This window comes from Sturnus vulgaris, chromosome 3, assembly GCF_052056855.1.
Source record: "Sturnus vulgaris isolate bStuVul1 chromosome 3, bStuVul1.hap1, whole genome shotgun sequence".
NCBI classification, from domain to species: domain Eukaryota; kingdom Metazoa; phylum Chordata; class Aves; order Passeriformes; family Sturnidae; genus Sturnus; species Sturnus vulgaris.
Window position 1 is genome coordinate 50,533,255 of NC_142245.1, and position 20,723 is coordinate 50,553,977.

Sequence of the window (20,723 nt, forward strand, 5' to 3'; positions counted from 1 at the left end):
CAGAAAGTATGTCCCCCTTCAAAGCTTATTAGAAGTAATAAAAGAATCTTGGTCTATACAGGTCACTAGAAAAGTTGTGTGTCTGTCAGAAATAGGCAGCATGATTAGCATCTGTCATATGCAGTCTGTTTTTTCCCCACTCTTCCCTGTGGAGCAGCTCACACAAGGTTAATTTTACTCTGCCTTTCTGATCTCTTGCTTTGAATTTTATTTTTAGGTACATGCTGATGAATACTTTATACCCTGCACACTATAAGCAAAAAGCTCATAATGTTCTTTAGTCTTGCTGGGAGATGAAGCTGTAGTCCTTGGTGGAACCACATCTCATGAAGAACTGGTGATAGGTACTGGTAAGAGCCTGTGCTGTGCACAGATACAGTCCAGCTTTCTGGAGTAGCTAGCTACCATCTCAGGCACATCTTCTTTTAGTATGATGCATATCTGAAGTCCAGCTAAGATCTAACTGCTGTCTTCTAGGCTGGAAAGAAAACTAACCACCTGAAGGGTGGGACGGGATCCCTCTTTGTGCAACTCATTTTGTGCTTGCATCCCTAGGAGGGCTTTGCACTTCTTGTGTTCCTACTCAGCCTAAAGTACTGTGTACCCTTCAGGGCTGAAAAGTCCTTCCATGCCAAGGACTCCTTATCTGTAAGAAGAAAATTTGGTAACATCATACATCTTTCTACCATCTGTTGTCAAGACAAAAGGTCTCAAAAGGTCTAAAATCTACAACCTTTACTCTCATTCACATCCCATATCTACTTCCAAAATTGTCCAGTTTACTTTTGCTTTTTCTACTTCACTCTGTTTTTTTTTCTGTTAGATGTGTGTTCTTATGTATTTTGTTTTCCATAGTTTTTAAAATTCAGTTTGCTTTGCACAGGAGACTCAACAAGAGCACAGATCCCCAGTGTGGTACTTGCTGTGTGAGTTGGAGAAGTCTCACGTCCAAAAGAAAAGATCTCCTACCTATCACTTCTGAGGCTGCTAAACTTTGAATGAACATAGTAATCATGCAACTTGCTGCTGAATTAAACCATAGCTGTGATATAATACGAAACGCCTTTTAAACACCTAGCAATATAAATAAATAAATTTACCTATAGAACAGAAAATTTGAGATACAAATGATTCTTAGTGGTCCTACCATTTCAACTTACCTGCTGCACCTCTTTCAAAATTAATTTATTTATTTGCAATAATGACACCTACTGTTGGCAATTCTTGCCATTTTGTTGGTTGACAGTGTGTCAAGGATGACTGTGGTCCACTGTTAATGTTAATGCTATTAGACTGAAGTGGACCCCCCCTCCCCCAAGTACTGCAGAGAAACAATTTCCCCCCAAGGCCCAACTCACAGCACAGTGCTTTCTGCAGCCGCCGGATTTTGATGGCCGTGCGGTAGGCGGAGAAGCGCACGTTGTTCAAGTCAGCTGAAACAGCAGAACAGAAACATGAACAGCCCTAAAACTACAGCCCATAACTCCTTTACATTTAAATCTTCCTATTTTGGAAGCAATCTGATATCCCTTCTTTTCTCTGCAATGAATTAATAAGATATATTGGAACAAATTTAAAAAATTTGACAAGTTGGGACCTCCGTCCAATTCACCTTCAGGGAAAACCTCCTGACTCTGACAGTCCAGGACCTTAAAGAGAGTGGCCCTCCAGAAATGTTCACACTATCTTGGCACATGTAATACAGACATATATACAGGAGAGTTTTACATACATATTATGCACTGGTGCATAGTTCCCAGACAATTACTCAAAAAGAATAAGTTTCTCAAATAATTTACAACTCCATCAGATAATATACAGGAAACAGAGGGCAGCATATGTCACAGTAACAAAAAAAATGGTTTAAACTATCATTTATATGCCATGACTTTGCAAATTGTGCTTTAAAAGGGACAATCACATAGCTGTAAGCTCTGTTTTAGAAACTGATTGATACAGTAACATTTTTCCCTCCCTTAATAGTATTTTTATCCTTCCTCTCCTTAGAATGGGAAATTTCACAGTAAATATTGATGCTATCAGGACATGTTGAACTAGTTGTACCATAATACAGTTTAGCTTTTACTGAAAAGGTAGCTGCTCTATTTTATTACCAAAATTAGTTCCTTGCAGACCAGTGCCCTGGTTTAAACATGCAGAGAGGCTGTATCATTGGACAATTCCTTGTGAAGTTCAAAAAACCAAGGTACTGCATTAAAGCATACAGTCAGAGTATATAGCTCAGAATTAATATTGCCAAAAGACAATACATGACGTGACCAAGGCAGTAGGTTTTGGGCAAAGTGTGTCTAATCATAAAGTGAGAAATGCTGTTAAACTCAGTTCATGAGAACTCAAACATGGTCAGTATCCAAATGCAGTTTTTACTCATGGAATAAAAATCACAATGTTTTAATGAGTGCACTCACCTAAGGACTGGAAGAGATCAGTCATTTTAGGATGATCCCAACAAGTCGTTTGTGTCTCATGACTACGAAGGAACAAAGTAATCAAAATTTCAGTAAACACACATATGTACTTCCAAAGAATAAAATCTTAAACATATTCTGATTCTTTGCATTTAAGTGGCAAGAAATCCTTCAGCTTTAATTAAAATGCATGTTCTGTACCATCCAGAGCCTTGATTTTATAATCACAAAGTTAGTCAGACAATAGCCTACCCGTATTTAATAATATTTACTTTTTATTTCAGCTGCAATAGTAAGAGCTGGACTCTGACCCTGCAGCTAAGAGGTACACTAATAATGTAAAATACAAAACCTCCTGTGCTTTAAAACGATAGAGTTGTAAAAACAATTTAAAAATAAAAATATTGAGATTTTATTTCAAACTTCATTGCATATCTGACCACATGTATCAGAACATAGTCAATGATGTTAAGCTTTACCTGTAACATTTATTTAACGTGTAACATGATCATTTAGATTGGAAAGGACCTTTAAGATCATAGAGTCCAATGGGAAGCCTGATCAGCATTCACACAACCAATCAATAACTATCTTGATTTAGGGGACATGCTCCACAAAACTGTTCACAGAACAGAGATTCAATAGGCACCATCTCTTAACCTACTGTTCAGTGTTGCTGTTTCAGTTTATCAGGATTTCAAGTAGGCAGCCATAGGGGTCAAAACATGTATTATGTCAGGTCCACTGAACTCTCCAATTTCCTTCTACAAGCTACACTTCTATTTATCAATATTAACTGCTGGAATGATTGTACATCCTTATCTTAAAAAGTATTTAAATTTGAATTAGATTTGTAAGGTAATTAATCAGAGAAATCATGTTAAATGGATCATAGGATTCCCTTTAAAAGTTAATGAAAATTAAATTATGTTAGCAAATTTAATAGTAATGCTCAGAGAACACTAAGTATTTCACCTTTGTTTCCATTTAAAAATTGCTAATATAACAATTTTTTTCCTGCATAGAGGGATACTTGGTTGTAAACAACGACTTTTAAAAGGCCACTTTGGCATTAAATGTAGTGAACTGTATCATCATTTGCTATATATAAATGGCTGTACCTCAGTGAGTGCACAGTAATTTATCATCAATGTTTATTTTTTAATCAAGAAACCAACCAAGAATGAACCCTTTTATGCTAGGTGGTACAAAAAAATTGTATAGAAAGTCCTTGCTCTAAAGAACTGCAGAGACAGGACATGTACCAAAAGGGAAGACAAGCTCTTAACAAAGTAAGTGCCGAGGACCCTTTTGTGCATGCATTAGCCTCAAACATACACCAGTGAAAGTGCATGAAATGGGTCTCTGTATGTGGGACACGATCCTCATTTTACAGTCCATCCACCAGGATAACCCTTCCAGCTTTGAGTCTAATATAGATATTCAGAGACAGATTCTCTCCATCATGCATCACATTCTGCCATGGATCTCATTTGTCTATCTGGCACCATCACGACTTTGTGAGGTGCTTTTCATGGAAGTTCATAAGCAAAATACATATTTCCTATTAATACAGGAGGTACAAATCTTCTTTTTGCTCTTTGTGATTACTTCCTAGTCGCTGACTGAACATGACCACTTAAACAAGAGAGATTTATACAGTAATAAACTTCTATCAGACCTTGATTGACTCAAAAATACTACACTAAACTCTCCTCAATTCAGAAGATAACACTTAAATACATCTTTACACCTGAACACATCTTCCTGTATAGAAGCTTTTATTTGATTTCATTTTGATATCATTATCACATGAAATCTATTCATGTTTCAAATTTCCAGTAAGGTGGTCGAGGCTCTGGTAATACTAAACTCCAAAGCCAATGCATACCAGTACATCAGTGGGTTTGCACTTTTTAGAAAGACACTTCTAAAACAGCACTATGCTTATCTTTGTCCAGAAAAATAATTTAAAAAGCAAGTAGATTGATAATAATTTTCCTGTAAAAAGCACACCTTTTATAATAAATCATCATGAAGCCAGCAACAAGAAAGAATATATTTGGATTTTATGCTTTGCCATGGTAAAAGCCAGTGACTGTCCAGCATTCTCACCCTGGTGTCAAAAAACTACAAGTATATCAGAAAAAAAGAACATATACAACTTCAGTAAATACTGAACAGGAAATACAACATAATAGTTCATACTGCTCAACTTTTTAAATCATCTCAAAACTACTCTGGAAGCTGACAAATGTCTGCACTATTACGTTAACAGGATGCCATAAATATCATGTTGCCCATTTAGAATTGTTGACTAAACCCACTACAACTGCCCACCGAAAAGAATACAATATGTGCTCAGTTTAATAAAGTTTATTTTAAGGACAGGGCTTTAACTCAAATTCCCTAAGAAGACACTTCCAGAAGTCAAGCCTCAAAACAAAATAAAAAAACCCCAAAACAACTGATGATTTTACTGTCAACATTCTAAGTGAAAAGGATTTCTTAGGATATTCTGAGAAAAATAAAGCCTTAATTAAAACACCTCCTAACTTTTATGTTAAAAGTAAAGGTAGGTGGAAGCACTGTGACAGAAGCTGTAAATACATGTATACAGAAACACATTTCCCTCTATTTTAAATGTTAAAATATCAATGCAAACACTGCATGTAAACTACACGCAATTTAGCTGAACCAAGTCCTGTTTACTGCCTTAGAAACGATGATGCCAAAACTAGCCCTGATCACAGTGACTTTGTTGAACTGCAGCCTTTACTTCCTGGTTTTCTGGCATTAAACATCCAGTTCCATGAACAAATATATTTCTGATTAGTGGGGTGCTGTGAGGATATTCCTGAGAGCTGCAGCAGAAGTGCAAAGTTTATTTAGCTAGGTCCAGCGAACTTTTCTTTTTTTTTCCTTTGAATTGTTAAAAATATAGAAGAAAAAAATGCTTAAATAGTTGGATAAATCTTTGCCTTTTTTTTATTCCCCCTCTGGAAATATACTCCATTACGCATTTGCAATACTTAATTAGGATGTGGGTATAGTTAATTGCAATTTAGATTCCAGCTTGTAAGTAATTTATATACCCACATGCAATGAATAAGAGCTGATTTTAGTAATCAAACTTTACCCCTTAAATCAAGTTTCCAAGAATTAAGAGTAAACAACAGTTTAATTATTGAAATTGTAGACTTCAATACAGAGTTTCAGTACAGTTTTATCTGAAAGACTAAAATAATTTTATTAGTGACAACACGCCATACAAAAAATATGCTTTTTTCTATTTTGTGTTTACTTAACATGAAGCAGAAAAAGTGAACAAGATATCAAAAACTTCTGTATCCTACACTGTAGACTTGTTTCTCCATTTGATGCAGTAAATACCTGAACAGGTAAATTTTCTCTTTACAGAAAAACACAGAACATGAAATTTATGCCTAATAAAATAACAACCAATAAAGTATTTTTCTGCTTCTATTTTATTTGCAAAAGTAATACATCTGTGCCAGACTGTGTAAAGACCAATGGGCTTTTGAAACTTATCACTCAGTTTCTTTGTATGCCACACAGAATTTGTGAGAAAGGAGGCTAAGTGAACATCATCTGGTCAAACTGAAAAAAGGCAAGAGAGAATCCCTTCCAAAATTACCTTAAAGTCAGTACTATCTGACAGCTGCTAAGTGACTACAGAGGGTGAGGATGACTGTGCCAGCCAAATCCCAAAACACCCAGCAGGAAACCATTGGAAACAGCCAAGCAGTTCCGTACAAGGATCCAGCAGGGAAGAGGAATGGGCTCAGAATGAGCCACCAGCTCAACAGTCTGTTCAGGGCAAGGGGCAGTAGCTTCACTGTCATGGGCAGTGCTGCTGCCACCATTAAATATATCCCATGGCTAGCTTTCATTTAGGCACCAAAGCCAGACTTCTCTGGACAGAGCCATGGAGAAAACCAGGTGATTGCAAACTCAATAAGAGCTATAGAAAAATAATCTCACTGACCTTTCGAAAAAGATTCAAACCAAGCACTTAACCAGGAGCAAAGAAACCTGCAGTCTTCTCTCTCTGTTACAAATACCACAGCACTTCTGTCCCACATCACAGTGTCAGGACCACTGTGCAAGAAGCACATTCTTTTGAAAGTAGCCTGCTATTGTCAAGAACTATTCATAGAGTGAGGTGATATTAACTTTGATTGAAGGTTAACAACAATTGAGCCCGTTATTCATCTCACTTGTAAATGGCACCAAAAAAAAGAATTTTTCATGGTGTACAGGAGTCCAGGGTACAAGATTCCATTCCTGTTCAGTGGGTGGCATAAGGAAGGATTTCTGCTCTTACAGTAGTGAGCTGTTCTACAGGGCAGTAACACAAATTGTATGAACATATCACATCTTTCCTCATGGTTTAGTCAGGAAAGAATTAAAAGCATTTCACCGAGAAGTAATTTTTTTTTGTTCCTATCAAAATAATGAGTTATTCAGAGCAGAGTCTTCTAAATCTCTTCTGCCAAACTTATGGACTCATTATGGTCCACCCAGCAAAACATGCATCCATGAATATATTACCTGACAAAGCAGTGTAATTTAAAAAGTCAAAATGCATTTGTGGAAAATTTCACTAACAAAAAAAACATGATAACCGTGAAATACTCCGAACTACAAAGCCTGCATGACAAACATTTGCCCTTACAATCTGTTTCTTATCCATTATGCTTGCTGGCAATTTTCTAATTATAATTGGCAAAGATAATCCATTTTTAAAATGGATTTAAAATCACCTCCTAATTGTAAATAAAAAGCTGAGAAATAGTTAAGCATGTCATTTAATTTATGCTCTAGAAAGAAATGAATAGTCCTAAAGAAATGAATGAATTAAGTTCAACATCTCTAGGTGTTTCAAGATGCTTATGGAGTTGTGAAAAAAAATCCCATTTGCTCTTTTTCAGCTTTTTTGTACAAGAAAGAAAACTAGAATCAGATTGTGGGTATTTTTTATAATTTCTTATTATGGACAAGGCCTCTGTAGATAATTACTGGTGAGCACCACAAGAAACAGCAACCTGGCATGATGTTAAGTACCTTTCTGTTCCTGTAGTCATTTGCACAAAACATTACCCAAAATCAGAATACTGATCACTAATGAATCAACAGGACTCAGAACTCTGACTTTGCTACCCTTGCCAAATTTCAAATGGCATAACATCCCCACTTTATGCCATGGTGTTTTATCTAGATACTGCATATTTTCTCTTTTTTTTTTTTAAGCTCATTAGAAAATACTATTTCCTTGGGAAAAGAGTTGGCATAATGCATCACAAGGGTATTGCACCTTAGAGGTTGGTAGAACAATTTATATGCAGATATTTTGAAATTACTCCAGAGAAATGTGCTACTGCATTTCTTTAATTGAAAATGAAAATGAGCACAGGAACTGGTAATTGAAGAAACTCTCAAACCTTCAAACCTGTATTACCTCTTTTGTAAATTAGATTTTGTTTTCCCTTCTAAGGGAAACACCTAATACTTATAAGAATGAGATTATGGATATCAGCATATTAAGAAAAAAGACTTTTTTTTTCTGTTGCATTACTTCTCCCCCTCTTCCCTATACAGTCATAAACCAAACATCAGCAAAGGCTTTCTGAAGAGCCTTGAAAAATGGAGAAGCAGAAAACATTTTATTCCTGTCCCCATAAAGCTGAAAAAAATATAGGAGGTGATAAAATCAGATGCCTAAGACGCTGGTGATGCCAGCCACTTTGCAGGATTACAGAAAAGACAAGGCAACTATGGAGTTTTATATTGACAAATTTAATGGCTGCAACAAGAAGTTGCTCTCCCTATGAAATGCCTTGCATGAGATTAAACTCACTGCGACTTCTTGTGTATTATCTTTTTGTTTCTTCTGCACAACATAAATACCTAATAATTTATGGCATTGAAAGGTACATGGCCAAAGAACATTTAAATTATAGCTAAAAGAAAAACAGTGAGAAATGCTAGGGTAATTATGCTTTCTGCATATTCATCATGTTCCCCTCATGGATGTTTAATGATCATTGTGTTTCATTATTCTGTTTCTCTTTAGAATATTTTTATTGAAATGCTATGTAATATAGGCTTTATTTTTTTCACTTATTGTTATGGAGGCCAAGGATGTCTTATTTAACATCTTATTAAACAAATACTATAAATGTACAACAACAGGAATTTTTCCCTATTAAATCTCAAATCTTTACAAACCAACCTATGAAACACATATTCAATGGCAAGTTTCCCAAACCTTTTGCCCAAATCTCACACTTTTATTACCTAAAGTGCATTGGTAATACTGTGTCTTCTGTGTTGCATGCCCTTCCATATGCTCATTAGGTCAACTTTAAAAGTATGAAATACTATGCTTTTTTTTCCCAGCAGCCCCAAGTGTTTACAGATTAGGGTTTTCATTGAATTTTACTGTGTCTACAGTCTACGGAAATACAAAATATTGAATAACTGACAGTAAGAAAAAAATCAAACTGGAGGCAAAAAGGATTAAATAAAACCACACCAACAGAGGCAGTAACATTTCAAAAATCTGACTTAAATAGTAAGACAACTCAAGAGAAGAAAAGTGACAAGGTAAATAACGTGTGTAAGTTCCATTCAGTCAAATATCCACCATATTTCAGGAAACACATACCTTGATAAATCTGGGCCAAATGAATTATAAATCCTTCTTTCCAGCTAAGCAGGATAGTTACCCTTTCCAAAACGCCCCAAACCAGACTGCCTCTGTCTCAACTTATAGGGCAGAGGAGGTTGTACACTGGCATTTTGATAGTTCCTGAACCTGATTAAATACAACCCCGTTTGCCAGCTGTTAGCAAATGGGCTGGGGGGAACAAACTGGACTGCAAAGACACCACATCAAAGCCCTTCCATAGAGCCACTTCTCTCTACTCATGTAAATGCAAGCTAGCTCTGGTGTCACGAAACAAAGTGCTTCTTATCTGAAAATACAGACATCTTGTATCGTTTTGACAGTCTCCTTTCAGATTAACTGCTACACCTAAAGTACTTTCTCTTACCTTCTCAGATGCAGCTCCCTAATTTTTTTTAAACTACATTCTGTGTGCAATAAAACTACAGAGTGCAGTTGGTTCTTTTTTTCTTCTTTTTCCCAAATACTCAACAGAGGTAAAACTTCCTCATCACCTGCAGCTATGTCACTTTTTGAATATTTAACGTTCTTCCTTCAAGGACACAGACAAAAAGCTATCAAAATGAAGTAAAGTTATAAATTCATGGTTATCTAAAAAAAGTGCTCTTATTCAGAATTTAAGTAACTTGATTTCTATTAGCATTTATTTCCCTTTCAAAATTAATTTTTAAATCATCTCATTTTTCAGCCACCAATCATTAGATCATACTTTTATTATCTTTGTTCTGCTATATCATAAAATGAACAACTGGCATCTTAAATCTTCCCTCTGAACATAGAAATCTTCTTGTAAATACAGTCAGTTGCTCTCAAACAATAAAGTTTTTGACACATATTGCAGCTGTTCCTTCTACTCTTGCTGTGCTTTACATCAAAGGCAACTCATTGAAAGATGTTAGTATAATTAAAAAAAAGAAAATGAAATCAGTTTCTCCCTCTTTCCTAGCTTTTTTTTTCCATATAAAAATCCATCATTAAATCTTATTAACTGTTCTCTTGAATTGTCTTACTCATGTAATCATTCCAAACTAATCAGTTTTTCGTGTCAGTATTGTTTTTCTCTCTAAATTGTGTCTGAAATGAAGTAACAGACAAAGATTTAAAAGGGTATTTAGAGCCAAAAGTACTCGCCAGTCTCATCATAACAAAGCAAATGAAGTTCAGAATCAGCTATTTTCGGCTTTATCTTCCACAGCTCTCTGATTTATCTAGATGCTGCTGAAAACAATGATGTTTAGATCAGTAAGAAATAAAATATGTAGGAAACTGCCAAGATCAGTCTGCTTTCCAGACTGTGAAGCTACTGAAAACCCTCAAGATTTTTTAAAAAACCAAATCCTACTAGTTACATGTGCTATCACTCTTTTTCAAGACACAAGAATCAAGACATTGCTTTAGCAGCATATATCATGTTGAAAGTAGGGAAAGATTACTGGAAAAATCTTATTTGAGATGCAGTAGTTAATTCTGTTGACTTCATTAAAGCCATCCTGAAAATAAAACAGTGGTCTCTGCTACTATAAAGACCTCGACCCTCAAAGAACTTTCCTTACACTTCTGCCTCCCTACCGAACTTTCTATGAAAAAACACTAAAAATAATTTCTTATAGATGCTGGGGTTTGTTTCTGAGCCCCAACCGACTTCATTCCACTACCTAGCTCTAGGGCCACCAACACACTACTAAGGGAGCAAGGCCACTGTACCAGGGGATACTTTGCCACCAACTGGTGTGCTTGAAGGACTGCACCTAGTGCACATACTGGAAAGATTTTCTTCTGAACCAGCAATGAAATAAATGACAAAAAACAAAAAAAAAGTTTCTCAAAAATGGAACTTTTGTTGAGGTATGGCAAGACAGCCTCAGAAATTCAGAAGAACATATTATATAAGAAAAAAAAGATATACATATGAAATATTCAAGTTTAAAATCTTTGCTTTGCTCAGCACAGATGAGAAGGAATATCTTAGTTTGCTCCATCTGTCCCTATCTCTGTTCCCCAACTCTGAACGAACTGGTGAGCTCCACAGAACCCGCTGAGGGCAACTCATGCCCCCAGCTCCAGCTATTGACTCTGATAAGGTAGAATAGGAACAAGAAAACATGAGTCTTTCAACATCCACTAAGGACATACCCACAAGAATAAACAACAGCTTTAGGGTCGTTTTCCTCTTGCTTTCTTTAGTTTGCCACTTCAGCATTTTCCTTGAATTATTGCTGCAGGTGTGATCATTTTAACAGCACTTCTGCCCGAGTCTGAGCAGTGAGTGTGCCTCCAATTCCAGTTTCTGCCTTCCCTTCTTCAACGTAGGAGGGAGGCAGTAACCCCTTCTCCAGTGTATCAGAGTTTTTGCTACCTCTTGCAAAACTTTTGAGAAGAAGCACAAATGCTTTTATAGAGAATTCAATGATCTTCATTGCAGTTTTTTTGCTTTTTCTGGTTACCTACTCAGACCCTTTAGAGAAATTAATCTACATATGACAGTTTAAAAACATCTCAAGATCACATCTCAAGAATGCTAACAGGTTTGATTGACATAGATTTACTGCTACCTGCTTTTCAAAGCTCTCAAGTACTCGTAAATTGTCTGAAGCACAAAATGTGGCTCTCAGAGTTATGAGCAATATGCAATAGTAAAAAATCCTCACTTGTGTTCTTTTAAAGTGAACTATCTTCATATCCAATTCACAGTCACCCTACAGACTTAAAAACCCTACTATTTTCCCAAACCCAGACTGATAACACAGATTTCCTTCAGCCTAAAATGAACTACTCTGGGTCTTGCTTATACACTGTACCTTCTAAAAATTTAATTTACCTCTCTAGCAAAGACCTATCCTCCTCTCAAAGCTGCAATCTTTGACCTTTAAAGTACAGGGATTGCTCTCTGTAGAACACATCAAGATCTCCATACCTCTGTAACTTAGGTATGCCTTATTATTTTCAAAATAAGGATCTCAACCATTCCTCTTGGTAATCGAGGTAAATGCAAAATTTTTATAAATATTTATATCAGAGTAAAATTTACCTTAATGTCAATCACTAGAAAAACTTAAATAAAGATGACAAGAGTCAAGACATGCCTCTTTTCATAGGAATTTTACACAAAATGATGAATGGGCTTAATAGATATTAGTCACCACTGTTCTGCTCTAGGTTATGTACTTTGCAATTTTAAATACATCTCTTTTTTCCCCTCTATAGTTTATACTCTGAATGAGCCACACATACAAGTCCAGTTTGAACACTGACAATGTATTACACTGGTAATACACTGCTACTGTTTCTTATCTGAGTGAGGTTTTTAATTAGAGTTTGTTAGTGACTTGTTTTTGCATGTTTCTAAATTATGCAGCATGCAAAGCAAAATACATGACTTTATAGTATAGGCAGCATAACACTACATTGAGAAACTCTTGATAGCATTTCTGGTGCCTACTTAGTACCTATGTATTTTTGCTAGGTTACAGTGATAACCTGTTATAATTAAGAAAAAATAATCAAGGCAAACTTACTTGATATAATAGGGCACTTTGTTATGTGAAACAGATCTCTGCCATGGAAACTGTACTGAGGCTGAGGAAATAAAAAGAAGGTTGTTATTAGATAGCACCTGTCATATTAAAAAATTTAACTATATTTTATTTATTTTACAATTAATATAGTTATAATACATTAAATTGAAACAATTAATATTTCCCAGGCTACTTTCAGTAATTAGAAAAGCAGCGGAAGAAAATTATGGCAATCTAATCAGGATGATTACAGGCATCTATTTGATGCCATGCTGGAAATAAAACAAATGTGGTGATTCTACTTCAAAGAAGGATGATAAATTCTGAGCAAGAAAGCTACCCATTTAGGGAAACTTGTTTTCCTGCCTCTATGAGATTATCAGTTTATGCTTTTAAAAGAAACGGTTTCACTAGTATCTACTATTATACTAGTAACAGAACTAACAACAGAACAAGAAGAAAAAATATCAACCTAGTTTTTATTAATTACAACTCTTAGTTCCTATTTGCAACTCAAATCAGTATTGATTAACACTGTATGGCCAAGAAAACAACAATTAAAACCTGTTTCTGCACTCCTTGCTAAAGAAGTATAATCTTTGCAGAATTTATGCAGCTCAGATATCATCCACAATATCAGGAAGCCTTCTGCACACAGAGTTGAAAAAGACATGAAGTCATACATGACACTGCAGCTGTGCTGATCTGAAGATCTCAGGGGATAAAAGGTAAAAAGCGTTTAGGCCAACAGGACTGTTGGTGCTCAACTTAAAAATAGCTATTTACTGAAAAACCATAGGTATACATATCAGAAATTACCAGACTAGTATCTGGGTAATTGGGATTTTAGCATGGAAAAAACTCCTTGCACTGGATACCCTGTGGAAGCAGAGGTTGAAAGCACAGGCAGGAATAAGTGATGACCACCATGAGATGAATTTGCATTGCACACATGTCAGTGCTTCTGACACAAAGCGCCTGCTCTCAGCTCCGAGCAGCCTCCATTTAGAACCTTGGTAAAATGAGACACAGCTTTGATCCACACTGGATCTCAAATAATAAACTCTCAATTAATGTAATTTTCTGCAAGCTTGGCCCACTTTAGGATTCATCTCTCTCTGGAAAAAAAAAAATTCCACTCAAAAGTAACTCTCTCCTTTTCCCTAAAGACCTCTCAAAACTGCAGTGAAGCCTTACAAGATGTATAAGCCCCACAGGCTGTTGCAGCGACAGAGAGAGATGGGTCTTGCTCTGCTACCAGCCAGCTCGTGCCCAAGGTTTTCATGGCTGTGACCTCTTCCTAAACCACACAAAATATCATTGTTTATAATTTAAGAAATATTCATGTACTGAAAGACAGATTAACTGGGAAGAATATTTGGGAAATTATAGGAATGAAGTAAACCACTTTCTTTACTGAAAAAAAAGGGAAAATTCCATTTTTGTTTGAAGAAGATAACATTTGCAATAAAGACACAGGTAAAGAAAAAACATGGTAAAGGCTAAATGCTCAAACAGACGTAGCTTCCTAAAAAGTAATCCTTAGACCTTCATAAATCTGGAAAAAAAAAGTAAAATCAGCCTGATGGGTGAAGGTGGCCATCAGCTTTAGAATTTCATTCTTTAGTGTTGCAATTTGGCACCTATGGTGCCTCCTGTTCTAGTACATGAATTATGTCAGCTAAGTAAGAATTTGCTTAGCTACAATTTATTTGCTGTGACAGATATAGATATTCTGCACTGACATAAATATGAACTAAACAATATAATCAATTAAATTACTAATTATTATGGAACAAGTCATATTTTATTTATTTGGGAACAACTTTGTAAAACATTGCCAAGCTCTCTGCTGTATGAAAGTCTGAAAAATGAGATTATTATTCTCTTTTAAAAATCACTGATGAAAACTGAGCATAGTAGTTATCAACTTGTCATTTACTAGCAGGCCTGCAGATATTAGTATGGCTGAGAGATGCTTCTGGCAGGCCACTGGAGACGTAAGCTGTTAGAGAACATGTGGCATCAGTGCTCTGTGGTTGTTCATGGATTCGTCTTAGAAAGCATAAAAGAAACAACAGAGAGTGGATCGTCAGCCTTGGAAAATAAATTAATTACAGAAAAATCAAGTTACTATTTCTGAAGGCTGGAGGCAGCAAAAAAATCTTTTTGCAAAGAATAATGAATTACAAAGATTCTTCCTCTGTGTTAGGGATGCATAAAATTTACTGCTCAGCAACTAACTTGAAAAGTGCTTACCTTCCATCTCAAAAGCACTGAAAAACAAAGCAACTAAATTCTGCCTCCCAATGAAAGGAGGGAACAAATAGCTCAGCAAAAAGAGGGATTGTAGATTGCAGTGGCCTACTAATACAGCTTTACCTCAGACTCCTAACACAGAACATTTTACAAATGGCTAATACATTGTTTGGTAGTCTTCAAAAATATTTTGAAGCCCTTTCATAGTGATGGTCTGCATTAGTCCATGCAATTGGTGTTCTAAGAAGTCAAACAGTAGTATCAAATGCTGCACTGTGTCATTTTAGTAAAGAAACATTTCTAGCCACTGTAGAGATGAAATAACTGGGCTAACAGAGGTGAACCAGGGCGCTGGATAATCTCATCTAGGCTGCCTTTTCCATAAAAGGTTGGACTACACGATCTTTTGAGGTCACTCCCTTTCAAACAGGGCTATTCCATCATTCTATGAATATGATGAAAGGCAGAAATAGGTGTCTTGCTAGCAAAAATTCCTGATTAAATGATACCTGGGATCTAGTCAGTTGAAAATGGTGTGATGGTAAGTTATGTTCCTTCTTAGTATTTGGAGAAGAGTAACAGGTAGGTGAGACAAACTGAAAATAGCTGCACAGATAAAAACCTGCCTTCTATAATTCAGAAGTGCAACTTTGGAAATGAAGATTTGCAGAAGACATACATATAAAATCAATGTCAGTCTTAGGAGTTTGAGACCGTTTTATTCTAATACTCTACTTGTTCCTCACAGCTAGAAGTCACTTATCGCTGCTAAAATGGTTTGAAAATTTTGATTTAGAGTACACAGTCTTTCGACCTGCCAGGATAAAGCCTTCAACTTTCCAGATTTATTCCAGATTATTTATATTTATGATTTTTTTCTATTATTATTTTACTTCTGAAGTTACCGTCCCTGATTTACATTAACCAGACACTATATAAAGTTGTAGGTATAGCTCTGTCTTCTTAAAGCTCTAGAAAAGGTTTGGTTGTTGGGTTTGTTGTTGTTGTTGGTTTTTTAAAAGATGTTTTAGTAGTAGTTGGTGTGGGGAAAGAGGTTGTTCTTAACAAACGGTTTAAATGAATAACTACTTTTTATTTGTTTTTCCAAACCTGTGTTACTTACCTGTAATTCTTTGTGGTATCTACCAACATGGAAACTATCCAGAAAACTTCCCCATTTTTAATTTGGTATGTAACAAACTGAATGCCTCCTTAAGTCTGAAGAATATTCCCTAACGTGGCTGAGGAATGCTGATAAGGCACTGCATAGCCTCTGTGGACATAATTCTATGAATGTTTTAACCAGCAACAAAGGCAGTTCACCACTCAGACTTCTGAACACAGTGTTTTATTGTGGCATGTTGTTAGCCAATTCAAGGAAATAATCCAGGCCAAAACAAACAAAAGCAGCCAACCTTTCCTGGCAAGTTTTGTATGTGGTGTCTTCCATTGATTCTCCCTCAACTAGCATAAGAGAGCTGGATTCTGAGAAACAATTTCTACATTGCTTTCGAATCTGTTTTATTTACAGAGACTAGACTGACTAGTCTTACAAACAGTTCACCTGGCATTCTTCAGCAGTGCCAAAGGTAGCACTGTGTAATCTTTTTAACAAATTATTACATAGGTGCACTGACCAGGTTACAAGTTTGAGACCACAAGAGCTACAAAACCACTGTGGCAACAGTATGCAATATTTCTAATAGAGCTTTAAAAAATAAATAAATCATATACTTCTAAAGTTGTTTGTTTGTTCTGTCAATTTTAAAAAAGGACAAAATAGCTGCAGGAATTGCTGACTTGCATAACAGCTGTAATATTTTATATACACTGCATCTGGTTTACTGAAAAACTAACTGTCAATTCAAAATAAGAACATGGTTGTAATACAAGTCAAGGAAAAACAATAAAGATTTATTTAGTGATTTATATTATATTAGCAGTTTAGCTACACAGTGACATACACTACTTCAGAATCTCTGGGAAAGAGCTGCTCATTTTTACATTGACTTCTCAACTCCTGCAATAATATTATCTTTTTTTATAGAAGCCCTCAGTTAAAAACTGGAGACGAGATTGGGTTAAAATTCTGTCTCATTAGCTCTGATGATGGCAGGTAGGCTGGACATCAGGAAACCAACATGGATCTCAATACCACAACCTATCTATGTGTAACAATTATATCAACTCTGCTTTTGCCCTCTTAGTAGATGTGAGATTATAGGCTTACACCTCTAAAATGTTTATTAAAAAGATGCAAGGATAGATCCTGAGGAAGTGATGCATGTTTGTTTTTCCTAGCCCTTTACTTGAAGTTCCAGGAATGTATGAGATGAAGTCTTTAAAAAAAGGAAAAATCCAGGGAACTTTTCCTTTGTGCCATCCCAGCAAGTGTGGAAGCAAAAGGAAATGGAAGAAAGAGTTGGCAAAGGATGAAAAGGTATGGTTGTGAACATGCAACGATTCTGGAACAGTCACTGGTCAGACATTGCAGCAGAGGATAAAGAATAAAACAATGAGGGCACAACCATATAAGAAAGATAGAGTGGGAAGCACACTAGTCAAAACATCAATGTAGTTATGAACATGAAACACCCCTACAAAAAAAAAAGGACATAGATATCATGGAAGAGGAACTTCCTCAAGCCAAAGGGAAACCTGGAGTAAAGATCAGTCAGTGTTTGAGAAAGCCATCATATCTCACATGTATGTATTAAGTCAAGGAACTTACTGGAAAGAAAATGCTGCGATGCAGGTCCAAAGTCTCGGTGTGCCTCCTGTAACTGTTTAAGGCGATCCTCTACAGACACCTACACATAAACACACACACACAATCTTCATTGTATGTGCTTTGCAACACCAAACTCATGATAAGAAAATCACTTGTTTACATTTCTTTTAGTGAAAACAATTTCTCACAATTTTTTGACATCCACTTATTCAAGGCTACATATTTTTCTTTCATCTCCTTAATGAGAATCATGTTTCTATCTTGCAGTGTTCTTGTGAGAGAACTGTAGATCAATAACGAACTACAGTAGTTTCATGGTGACTACAGCCAACTGCTGAAGTTTCTGACCTCCTCCCAACCCTTCTGTTGTCCAGATTCCCATAGTCAGCAGGTCTCGGTTTGATTGCATTGATCTCAGCTGCCTTTCCAGCACAAAACCATTTTGGACGATAGTGTTTCACTGGCTAACATGACTCCCCTCAGTTTAATTGAAACTGCAGTAGCACACCCAGCAGTACTTTGGTTGCTTGGTTAACTAAATTTGAGAGGACACACATAACACCCGTCCCCTTCTCAAAAAAAACCTGCAAAGAAAATTAGTAAAGAAACCCCACTACCAAATGATATTAGGAAAGGAAAGGTCTGATATGACACAATAACAGCTTTGACTCTTTGACTCTCAGGAGTGACTCATTCAAAACTACTGGCAAAGAAACTGGTGCCCAGGTTTTGAGAATTCATTCCCACCACCATCACTAGAAATGTGATAAGTATTTCCTACCAAAAACAAAAAACCCACAAAAAAGGAGAAATCTCAAAAATTCATAAATGAACTTTTAACTGATATAAGAAACTTTACTAAATCATGCACTGTGAAGCTATATATGTGCTGCAATCAGGCACATTGATTTACCTTTCTCAGACCATTTAAGCACAATAATCATAACTAAGCAATATGAATCTCTCAGCATATCCTCGTCTTTACCTTTTTATGCTAAATTGCTATTGCTTATATCTTGCTATAGCTTTTCTAATACTCAAATCATTTTAAGTGAAATTTCCTACAGAAACTGAACATTCAAAGACAAAATAAAACAGCTTTCACACAAGCTGGAAACAACAAATTTTTACAGCAGTTTTTGGTGACACGGATTTATGCAGTAAAATCTACTGCTACAAGACACACAAAAAAACCCATGCAGCAATAATACCCATTATTCCCCAGACTTTAATGCGGTTTCCTGTTTGAAGAAACTGCTGAAATAGATTGAAAGGAAAAGATTTTTGTCAAGCTACAGCAGGAAAGGCAGCTCCTTTTTTTTGCATTGGTACTAACAGAATAACATCTTAATGACAGAAGTAATAAACAGATGGTAATAAGTGAATCTTTTAAGAAAACAGAGGAGAGTGAGAAATATCCCTCCCCACACACCTACTGTACATATTCAGAAGAATACCTGCAAAAGTTTCCAACGCATATTAAGATCATCCAGTTGACGAGACATCTTTAACGACGGATAAAGGTCAAGTGGAGACAGCTGACTGGACAAATCATTCACTGCTTTAACTTTTAAGTTGATGGGAGCAATTTCTTCTCTAAAAGCCTAAAAGGGTAAGAAACATACACTTACGTTCAATTGACATCTGAGCAGCACAAAAGTCACTGCAAACTCCACATGGTGCTGGCCTGCTCAATGTGGCAGTTTATGCTAAACAACTGCACACAAGTCAGTTCTCAGCAAAGAAAGTCCACTCACTTCAATATTCTTATTGTATCACTCATCTCCACCTTTAAGGAAAACAGTGTGAAACTTACTGAAATTCCCATAAGCAAATTATAGCCCTAAAGTAATTTAATTTTTTTTTGTGGTGCTGTATGGCTTTAGAGCTTTTCTTTGGAATAGGAGCTCTATTAGGAGCTTTAGCAGCATACAGCCTGCCAAGTGTTCTTAAAAAATTCTCAGTAGCTATAGTTTTCAAGCATTAAGCAGCTGACAAAAATGCAATTTAAAAACTATTATTGAACTAGCAAAGCATGAAGGAATGTATCTTCTAAGGAAAAGGAGTACAATGTTTTACCTGATTAGAACCAGACAGTAAAGCTATTACAATGACTAAAAAAAGTACGAGGTTTATTGAATCAAATCGAACTAAATACTAAGTAGTATTAAGACAAAATTGATGCAAGTTTTAGTTACAGTTAAAAAGATGCATCAAATGTCTTTCTTGCTGTGAGCAGTTAAGTGTTCAATCCCATAAACAGATTGATTAAACATTAGGAAACAAGCCCAAAATAGCTGTAAAGAAAGTATTATCTTTGGACAATTCAGTTATTTACCTCCCTTCAAAGATCACTCTCATCAGGCCAAGGAGCAGAAGGAACAACGTCAAGAAAAAAACACTGGGCTTCTGGACAGCCAGTAGGCTCCTACTGCCTCAGCAGATGTTACAGTTTTTCCACAGCAATGAAAATGTGAAAGACTTTGCTTTCATCTACTTTACAGAAAAAGCCATTAAGATATGACAAATCACTTCTTAGCATGAGAACAAGTAGCTATTCAGCATTAGCATATTTTTTCTTGCTTTAGTATCTATATTAAAATATAAGATAAGGAAGAAGAGATTCATTACTCTTTTCAAATCAACAGCAGTCTGGATATTAACTCAGCTTTGACTGCCTTTGTTTTAAAGATTTCAGTTCCATTAACCTCGAATGTAACAATATAATTTGGAGAACGAGGACACTTACATTGCTACATGTGAAATAATGGAGCCCTGTGAACTCACGGACACTGTATACATAGAGAGAATATCTACAGAAACCTGGTTGCAGCCCATTTTATTCTTCAGCATCCTATGCTGAAGACGTAGATAGTCAAGTACACAACCCCAGAGTCTTTTAATGCTTTGCCATATTCATTCTTAAGCTTAAAAAATTAAAATCTGTGTTTGTGAAACAGAAGCTTAGCAGTAAATGCTGAATATGCCTGAAACAGCAATCTTCTCTGTCTACATGTGCATACCCACACGTTCTCCTGGAATCTATGATATTCACTGCACTGTACCATTTCCAGTTG

General features: G+C 36.0%; 1 protein-coding gene across 5 annotated transcripts in view; it reads right to left on the minus strand.

The window, feature by feature from the left end:
• UTRN (utrophin) overlaps positions 1-20,723 on the minus strand; it is a 344,257-nt gene that overhangs the window by 56,286 nt on the left and 267,248 nt on the right. For all 5 annotated transcript variants that reach the window (XM_014879021.2, XM_014879020.2, XM_014879022.2 and 2 more), the window contains 5 exons: positions 19,104-19,250; positions 17,647-17,725; positions 12,657-12,717; positions 2,430-2,491; positions 1,359-1,433 (listed from right to left, as the gene is read on the minus strand). In XM_014879021.2, the coding sequence (XP_014734507.1) occupies positions 1,359-1,433; positions 2,430-2,491; positions 12,657-12,717; positions 17,647-17,725; positions 19,104-19,250 (424 nt within the window). The remainder of the gene's footprint in view (positions 1-1,358; positions 1,434-2,429; positions 2,492-12,656; positions 12,718-17,646; positions 17,726-19,103; positions 19,251-20,723) is intronic.